Genomic DNA, 9,642 nt, shown 5'->3' on the forward strand with positions numbered 1-9,642 from the left:
CCACGAGAGCCTTCCCAGGATCACAACCTTACCCCCCTCTACTCTTCAGGCTGGACCTGTGCAGAGGGTACTCCCACCCCGCTGCGAGCTGGCACAGCCTGCCCATCACCTTGACAGCCTCTGACATCCTCCCCCACCCTGCCCCCTCCCCCGTGCACACACGGTCTGCCCACACCCTGCCACTCACACCTGCATCCTTGACACTCTGACACACTTACTCACATAGACTCTCTCACCACACGGACCGCCCCCCCCCCACCCCGCCCCACACACTCCCCAGCTTTAGGCACCACAGGGTCCCTGGCACTCACTTTCACACACTCCCTGCCATGATGACTGACATGTGTCCTCCCACGCACACCCCGCTCCTTCACGCTCACTCGCTTTCTAGGACACCCCCATTCACAGCGTGACACGCTGGTGCTATTCTCTCCAAGACCTCACAGCCTCCCCGTGAAACTCCAAGCACCTAGGCCAGGAAGGGTTTAAAGTCAGAGTCCCAGGTCCCCGCGGCCCCTCTCCCCTCGGCCTCCCCCCTTTATCCTCCCTGCTGGACTCCATCAATAATGCAGCTTCAAGTTCTGGGGAGTCGGCAGGGGGCCCCCAGGCCGCTCCCGCGGCCCTGGCTCACACTCCCCGCCCTCCTCCCGGCCCGGGAGAACACGCTCCTCGGCGCTCATTGGCCACTGTCTCCTGAGCCCTCCCACCAAGCGCCCCGGCGCCAGTCCCAGGCCGAGGGGACGGGCTGGGGACCCCAAGGCTGGGGCCGGAGGGCGAGACCCGGAGAGACGGAGCGAAACAGAGACAGAGGGAGACTCGCGGAGAGGGAGCAAGGGAGATAGAGGAAGGTTGGAGAGACACAGAGAGAGCGAGGGAAGGAGGGACAGAGACCAGCCCCGCGAGCCCGAGGTGCGGGCGCCAGGGGACCGCGGCACCCAGGAGCCCCAGAGCCGCGAGCCGGCGGCCGCCCCCCACCCCCGCGCGCCCTCCCCTCGCCGGCGCGGTATTTTTATCTGTGCGTGAACAGCCCTCCAGCTCCTCTCTGCCACACTCAACCCGCTGCCGCCGCGGCGCCCGGAGCAGCGCGGGGGAGCGGAGCCGGGATCGCAGCCCGAGACCCCACGACGCGCGCCCCGCCCGCCATGGACCCCAAAGACCGCAAGAAGATCCAGTTCTCCGTGCCCGCGCCCCCCAGCCAGCTCGACCCCCGCCAGGTGGAGATGGTAAGGGGGCTGCGCCCCACTCCTGGCAGCGCCCCCCTACCCTAACCCCCACTCCCCGACTCCTCTGCGCTCCGGAATCGGAGCCGGCCTGGGAGACGCGGGCGCCCGGCCCGCCTCGGACGCAGCGGGGGCGCGGGGCAGCGCGTGAAGTTCGCCGGAGACTCCTGTAACTTTTTCCCGGGGCCTCTCACCTGATCCCGGGGCGGGAGAATCCCGGGCGGCCCCAGAGTGGGAGGACTGTCCTCTGGACCCTGCAGTGTCCTCCTTCTCTGGGGTCCCCCGGGGACCGCTGGTGTGACAACATGGTCCCCTGACCCGTTACACTGAGCGGGCCTGCGCCCGCCTGCCGCACGCTCTGGCCATCTCTCTAGTCCCACCCTGCATACCTGGGCTGGGGTCACCCGAGCTTTGTCCTAACCGCTAGATAAAGCCACAACATGGGCGGGTGGAGAGGGAAATGATGACCAGTCATCCCAGAAGCCAGAAGTCCTCACACAGACATCTGAGTCCTCTGGACAGCCTTCCTGGGCACTGGGTACCGGAGGCCTCCAAAGGTGGGGATGAGATGTGGGGCGTGATGGCGAAAAAGACATGAGTTTTGTGCAGGCGCCTCCCCCCTCCACTTAGCCATTCACTTGTTGCTGTTGTTGAGAAGCAGCTGGTACCCAACAGAGCAGTGAGAGGGGGGCCAAGGCATTTTGCAGAGAGACGGCATTGTGGGGGGGGGTGCCTGGGGGACCGGTTTGATCCCCAGCCCAAGCAGCTTTTGATCTGGAGGGCAGTGTTGGGAGATTGGCAGGGGGAGGTGGCAGTTTCAGCATAATTCACCTGGTTCTCTTTGTGCATTTCCCTGGAGCTCAAAGAGGACCTAATTAACTGACAGTTGATCTGATTGCCAAGCTAGGGGGAAGGGTGGGGGAGTTACTGGGAGTACTCAGTGCCCCCCCCCTCCCCACACTGTTCAGCTTGGCTCATGTTCCAAGGAGGGCGACTTTGGAGGTTTTATGAGGACTGGGTGAATACTGAGCCACAGCCTGAGTGATACTGCCGAAGGGGCCCAGACCCAGGTCCCAGGCGGTCCGGGGCTCAGGTGCACATCTGAGCCTCAGGTTGAGGCTGGAGGTGCCTGCTGTTCAGGCTCAGCCTCCCTCTGCAGCTGAGTCTGGTTTCTTTGGAGCCCTTGAGCTGACCTTAGGTGGGCAGGGCCACGTGAATGCCAGCTTCCACACTCAGCGTCGGGTCCTGAGGTCTGATGTCTTCATAAAGGGGAGAGGGAGGGCCATGGCAGGGGAAGATATGAAGGGAGGTGGTGGTTCTGGAGTAGCCATGGAGAGAGATGGGCATTGGCTGGCAGCCAGTGGTGGGCTTTTCTTGCCCTTCTCTGCCTTGGCATGCTGTGTGGCTTTGAGCTCTTTGCTGAAAGTCTCTGAGCCTTGGGTTTTCACCTCAGTAAAATGAGGGGGTTCGGTGAGCTCTGGAGTCCCTTTCAGCTCTGACAGTCTTTGATTCAAAGGTTCCCTGGGGACTCCAAAGCACAGTTTGTTCCCTGCTGCCTGGGTGGGGGGTGGGGAGTGGGCTGCAAGGGTCTGTCCTGCCCTGCCTTCTCCCCGTCTCTGTCTCCTCAGATCCGGCGCAGGAGACCAACCCCTGCCATGCTGTTCCGGCTCTCAGAGCACTCCTCACCAGGTGGGCCCCTTCCCTGCGCCCTAGTCCTGGCCCCACCCTAACTGTGATGCCTTCTGGGGGCCCCTGCCAAAGTCCCTTGAGTAGGAGACTGAATGGAGAATGGGGGGTTAAGGTCCAGGAGCCCAACTCCACTGGGCTCATTTATTGACCAGGCGCCTCCCAACACCGGGAAGGAAAGGGCCCAGAGACTGACTGAATTTTGGGGGAAAGTACCAATAATTCGGATTCTTTCTCTCTTCTTTTTCCTGGCTCGGTCACCGGTGGCCTCCCCAGAGGAGGAGGCCTCACCCCACCAGGTGAGTTTCCAGGGGCAGCTGGAAGGAGGGATGCCAGGCCCTTGGTGATGGGATGGAGGGGATTACTTCCCAGCTAGCTCAGGGTGCCACCCAGGAGGACATTAGCATATCAATTGGCACCTTGGTGAGAATGCCTGGTGCCAGGATACAGATCCTCCTCTACCCTTCTCTTTGCTCAGACTCAGGCTGGGCCTCCAGAATCCAGGGTCCCCGCCCTGAGCCAGGCCGCGGCTGTGGTGCCCCTCCCAAAGCCAGCAGCTGGCCTCAGCCTGGTGGGAACAGCTCTGGACCTGAGGCCGAGGCGGGACTAGCCAACGCAGCTGCCCTGGGCGGCTGGCAGGGTGGGGGAAGGGAGTGGAGGGAGGGTTACAGGAAGGGGCTCTGTGAGCCCATTTAACCTGGCACTTCCCCGGCAGAGAGCCTCAGGAGAGGGGCACCACCTCAAGTCGAAGAGATCCAATCCTTGTGCCTACACACCCCCCTCGCTGAAAGGTACTCCCCAACCCATGGTCTGCCTGTCCCCTTGGCCCCTGGAAAGGGGCTGACACTGGGTGTGCGGGGCCGGGTGGGGGGAGTGTGGCGCTTTCGTTGATGGGGAGGGATTGTCTTGTGCGCCCATCCCAACCCCCACTTAGAGACCAATTCTTTCTTAATGTGGCCTTGGAAAAACAAGGCTCCCCGAGGCTGAAAAGGGTGGTGTGGGTCTGAAAATCAGGTTTCGGGGTTGAAAGAAAAGAGGTACGTAACAGGTAGGCCTCGACATAGAGACTCAGCCCTCTGCCGCCTCTGCAAGCATGCGCTGAACCACCTCCACCGCCTCCCCCCTCCCAGGGCACCTTCTTTGGGTCGTACCCCTTGCTCTCCCCTCCCGTTCCCAGGCCTTTTGCACAGGTCTGCACACCAATGCTGCTTCTGTTCCTGCTTTTCCTTTCAATCCCCAAAGGCAGGTCATTCCTATAGCACTCTCTTATGGAGCGCCTGGTGTATGCCAGGCCCCCCGGTAGGGGTGGAATAAGGGTAAGATCTAGCCTCAGCTCTCCTGGGGGCCTTCACCTCAAAGCATCTGGCAGAGCCACAGAGGAGAGGGGATTTGAAGGATGGATAGGAATTCAATAGGCGAGCCAGGCAGAGGGGTATTCCAGGGAGAGGGAGGAGCAGGTGTGAGATCACAGGGGGTCTTCAGGGCTGCCTGGAGACTTGGCTTCCAGCGGGGGAGCTGAGGCAGAGACACCTGGTGGAACAGGTGGGCCAGGTGGGCATGTGGGGAGGGTCCCTTCCTCACTAAGCCTTAGGATACCTTCCCACCCCCAGCTCAGCTCCAGCTCTTCTGGCCTGGCCAGCCCCCTCCTCCCATGGAGGGAGAGATGGAGGCCTGAAGGATGTGCTGAGAGCTCCGTCCTTGGGTTTAGTGAGCTCCCAACCACCGGCCGAGGTCAACAGGTGCAGCTGTCAGCCCGCCTGCCTCAGTTGGGAGCAGAGGGACTGAGGAGACTAGAGGAGAGGGGATGCGGAGACGCCAAGCGGGCGCTGGGTGTAGCTTTTGGAAGGCCTTCCGACCTGTAGGGATGTGGGGGAGGCCAGCCCCTGAAGCAGGCGTGAGGGAGGAGGTGCCATCTTCTGAGGAGAGAACATGAGAAGTCTCTCTCCTCCACACCCTGGGCTGAGTAGGGGGCAAGTGGACATGAGAGGGAAGAACCACCCTTGGACTCTTGGTTGTGAGCAAGGGGCGGGGTGGAGGGGTGTGAAGAGAACAGACCAGGGTGCTTCCCAGGCAGACTGCCTTGGCCAGAAATGTGCACCCCCACGCCCCCGGCCCTTTTGGGCTGCGACCTGGGAGAGTCTGAGTAGGGAGAGGCAGGGCCCCGGGAGGGGGCCAGGAGAGGGGCTGTGCTGGGGACCTTGGAGCTTCCAAAAGGGAGACTTGAGCTGGGGGGAGTTCAGGGTCCCAGAGCTGGAGACAGAGCGAGGAGGCAGTCGGGAGCGAGGGGGGGAAGACCCCAGAGAGCCCTGAGAGGCACGAGGCAGGCGAGGCACGAGGGAGGCTCTCACGGGGCCCTGCACAGGGCTGCACGCACCTATTGTTGTCGCTGCGGCTCACGAACTGAAGAACTGAACTCTCCTCCCCCGGCTGCTTGAGCTGCCACCTCCTCTCCTCCTTCCTCCTTTCCCCAACCCTCAGAGGACCCTTCTGAACTTCTAGGGCACTGTATGTTGTGGGTTTAGCCCCTTTCTGGGCAAAGGAAAGCCCCTGGCAGGGTTGGGGGATTGGTTGGGGGAGAAGCCTAGAGTCCGCAAGGAAGGGCAGACACCAAGTCTTGGCTTGAAGAGGGCTCTCCAAGGCCGAGCTCTTGCACTTGGCTCAAGGTGAAGCTTTGCTGAGTCCCCAAGGACAAGGCAGGGCAATTTATTGTGCTTTTATTGCCTGGGTAGTTTGCCCAGAGTTAGCAGGAAGCACCGGGTGGAGCTTGGGGCCAGACGGGGCAGCAGGCAGGCACAATACACCCTCTGTGCCTGTCCCCGAGTTGGCAGGAGAGCCAGGCCCTGCTCCCTGTACAGGAGGTTTCCAGCCTGGATCTACCCCCTCGGGCTTTTTGAGGGGAGGGGCTGCCTGCGGATTAGGAAGCAGCTGTAGCAACCCCAGCCCCTAGCCCTTCAGCATCTGGTCTCTGGGCCTCGAGTAACCCGAACGCTCCAAAATCCCACCAGCTCCCGGCCCCCTGCTGCCTCTGCCCTGGCCATGCCTCCCAGGGTCCCCTTCGCCCCTCCCTTTCTCCCAGAGTCCTCCAGCCCTGGCCCTTTTCTCTGAACCCCCTCGTCCTTTCCATCTTTTGGAAACTTCTCTCCAGCTGCCCACACTGTTCCCTTCCTAGGTCCTATCCCAGCAGGCCTTGGTGGTGTTGGGGGGGTGGGTGGTGGTTGCCGCTTTCTAGGTCACTGCACAGGGAGCTGAAGCTTGGGGATGTGGGTCAAGATTGTGGGGGCCGTGTCTGAGCAGGCTGCATCCCTAGGCAAGGACGTCACTGGCTGCAGACTGTTGTGTCCTCAGTCTCAGGGCTGTTCCTGCCTCTTAGAGCCTGGGGCAGGGGTGTGTGGAGTAGCATCTGTGATGGAGCAGTGCCAGGGAGTGGGGACCAAGCCCAGTATGGGGTGGCAGGCAGGATCCGGGTGAGCGGTGAGCAGGCTGGGCACTCCCCTAGAAACTGAAAGGGACAAATGCCCCGGGGCCCGGCCCACCAGTCCAGTACCTTCTCCAGGGGCTGTAGCTGGTAGACAAGCTCCCCCAGCCAAGGAATGTTAAGCTGTTGCTGTGCCCGCCTGGTCTTGTCCAGCTTGGCACCCTATGGCGTGGGGAGATGCCTGGGGCTGGCCTCTGGGGCCCAGCATCTTTGGACAGCTTAAGAGCCAAACATGATCAAGAGTCTACCCCCTGCTGCTTCTGCCCTGGTTTGGCCCCCAGCAGGCTGACCAGCAGCCTGTATTGTTTGAACTAGACCCCTGCAGGGGTGAGCTCTGCCCCAGGCCCCCAGGAAGGAGGCTGAGGGTTGGGCCACATGCCTCTCCTGTGCCTTGGGCTGCTTCTCGGGCCTGGCTGACCCATGCCTTCCTGGTCCCCCTGTGCTAGCCGTCCAGCGCATTGCTGAGTCTCACCTGCAGTCCATCAGCAACCTGGGTGAGAACCAGGCCTCGGAGGAGGAGGATGAGCTGGGGGAGCTGCGGGAACTGGGCTACCCAAGAGAGGAAGAGGAGGAGGAAGAGGAGGAGGATGAAGAGGAGGAGGAGGACAGCCAGGCGGAAGTCCTGAAGGGCAGCAGGGGGTCTGGTAAGCGGAAGGGGCTGTGAAGCCTGAGTTTCACCAATCATGGGCTTGGGTGGGGTCCTCCTTGAGTGTCCTGGGACACCCCCTCCCACTTTACAATTTCTCCCACATGTAAAGGGCCTTCTCACTCTCTCACCCCACAGGATGCCTCACACTCAGCCTTACCTGACACCTGGGCTGTTCCCATCCTTGACTCCGTTGCTCTCCCTATCAGGTTTCCCTAATAATTCCTCTCTTCCCTAAAAATTAAGGCAAGGCTACATGAGGTTTGAGGCTAGACCCAAGAAAGGACTTCCCATCCATGGCCGTTGGGAGGTGTAAAGAGATCAGGGATAGAGGACTAAGAGTGTCCAGGGCCCCCATTGCCTGCATTTCTGGATACAGGATGTGGTCTCTGCTGGGAGACACAGGACTGGTTGATACCTTCTCTCCAGGAACCTGTGGTTCTCTCCCTCTTTTTTAATTTCCTAGGCTGGAGGTGAGAGGGTGCCCTCTAGTGTCTGGATGCAGAATCTAGGATTCAAGAACCAACCCACTTGTCTGCACCTCCAACCCCAACTGCCTGGGAAGAGAGAGGCCAGTGAGGGGCCTAAGACCGACACAGAAGGCCTCAGAGCTAGAGACCCCAGATCCCAAAATCTACACAGCCGGGTCCCAAGACCCAAAGAATTCCTAGGCAGGAAGATCTCAGCCCCTCCCAGGGCTATTTTTTCCTGGCCACTTCTCACCCTCTGAATGCACATTCAAATGTTTTGGTCCCATTATTTATGCGGATGAAAAATAACCAACCATCCCTCCTTACAGTGTCCACTCTTTGCACCCCGCCTCAAAATAGCGTAGGCCTCTGCTCTGTATTGGCAGTGGGGGCATCAGATGTGGGAGCAAAAGCTTCAGCTGGAAGAGCTGAATTGATTCCCACTGACACCACCGGAACAGGTGAAGAGGAGGTGAGAGGAGACTGTTCTCTCAGGAGAGCGGCAAGGCAGTGGGTCAAACGGCAAGATGACCAAGGAACAAATATCAGTTGCCACCCAGCCTGGAGTGGCTCCTAGGTGCTGGTACTGGGTGTTAACTATTATCTTATTTAAGGCAGTCTACAGAACTTCCCTCCTACCAGCCCCTTCAGAGAGGTAACAATGACTTATCTAAGACATGTGGTTAGTCGCTGGAGGCACTGTCTTAGTCCAGTGCTCACTCCACTCCACTGTGACACCCTCAGAAAGCTTGGTCTCAGCCAGCAGCTGGACTTGGCTCATGTTCTAGGACAGCCAGCTGGATACTCAGAGCTTGTGTTTTTATCCCTTCTTTCCTGTCCCCAGCTGGGCAGAAGACAACTTATGGCCAAGGTCTGGAGGGTCCCTGGGAGCGCCCGCCTCCTCTGGATGGGCCCCAGAGAGACGGAAGCTCTGAGGACCAAGTGGAAGACCCAGCATTGAATGGTGAGACTTGGGAGTGGGGGGCTGAGGAGGCAGGGCTGGGATCTTGGTGGGCATAGCCAGGCCCTAAGTCCCTCTGCTTGCTTTGCAGAACCCGGGGAGGAGCCACAGCGCCCTGCCCACCCTGAGCCTGGCACATAGGCACCCAGCCCTGCATCTCCTGGAAGGAAGTGGGAGGAGGCATTGATGTTCTCCAGAAACCCATTCTGTTCACACCCTATTTTGTACCCTGCTTCTCACTTGCTAGGGCTGCGGCTTCTGACTTTTAGAAGACTAAGGCTGGTCTGTGTTTGCTTGTCTGCCCAACTTCGGCTGATGCCCAGAGTCCCTGGGCACTTGCTGCCTGATGCCTACCCCTGCCAGTCATTCCCCCATACACCCAGCAGGAGGTGGGATGGGAGAGCTTGCATTGGGAAATCCAGTAAATGGGGGACAAAGATTCATCCTTCACAATTCTACTCCCTAGACCCTCTCCCCTGGGCGTAGGAAACCCACAGGGCAGGACCCTAAGATCTGGGGAAAAGGGATACTGAGAACTTGTAAGTGCCCATAGATCTTTCTCCATCCCCTGGGCAATTCCAAGTCATCACCCCTTCACTGCCTTCTACCAGGGCCCAGAATTCAGGCATCTTTTCCACGGCCTCAGCTTTTGGTAAATCTTCCCCTTATCACCTGCTCCCCAGCCTGGGTGCCTGGAAGATGGACTGGCAGAGACTGCTTTGCTGCATTTTATGTGTGCTTTGATGCCAGGAATGCCACCTAGTATAATAAGTCCTTAGGGGGGCACATGGTGGGGGAGCCAAGCTCTCCTTGTCCTCCAGCTGCTCTGTCCCCTTCCCCTCTTCCCTGACTCCCGGCCTGAACCTGTAATAAATCTTTGTAAATAACTGTGCTGAGACTTCTCTTTCAGGGGAAAGGAGAGGGAGGAGGTAACAGGTTTCCCTATGTGGTGGTCATCCAAGAGTCAGATCCTCGACCCCAGTGTCCAGTCCTCTAACTTGGAGCCTTGACTGCAGACAAGCTCCAAACCCTTTTGGGGAAGACCTTAGGAGTTCTAGATCCCGGTAAGGATGGCTGAAAGTGGGTGGGGGAGAGGAGTCCTTCAAGAGTAATTGAAATCCTACAAAGGACCCGTCCCCACCCCTTTCCCCACAGGCCTCCCCTGGGGAAGACCCTTTTTTCTC

General features: G+C 59.8%; 1 protein-coding gene across 1 annotated transcript; it reads left to right on the top strand.

The window, feature by feature from the left end:
* The first annotated feature begins 703 nt into the window (after positions 1-703).
* On the top strand, positions 704-9,346 carry PPP1R1B (protein phosphatase 1 regulatory inhibitor subunit 1B). Its single transcript, XM_027518305.1, has 7 exons — positions 704-1,223; positions 2,849-2,909; positions 3,183-3,205; positions 3,622-3,697; positions 6,828-7,025; positions 8,342-8,461; positions 8,550-9,346. Exons 1-7 carry the CDS (start codon positions 1,143-1,145, stop codon positions 8,597-8,599), a joined length of 609 nt encoding a protein of 202 aa, XP_027374106.1. The 5' UTR covers positions 704-1,142; the 3' UTR covers positions 8,600-9,346.
* Positions 9,347-9,642: the final 296 nt, after the last annotated feature.

The sequence above is a fragment of the Bos indicus x Bos taurus genome, chromosome 19, assembly GCF_003369695.1.
Source record: "Bos indicus x Bos taurus breed Angus x Brahman F1 hybrid chromosome 19, Bos_hybrid_MaternalHap_v2.0, whole genome shotgun sequence".
NCBI classification, from domain to species: domain Eukaryota; kingdom Metazoa; phylum Chordata; class Mammalia; order Artiodactyla; family Bovidae; genus Bos; species Bos indicus x Bos taurus.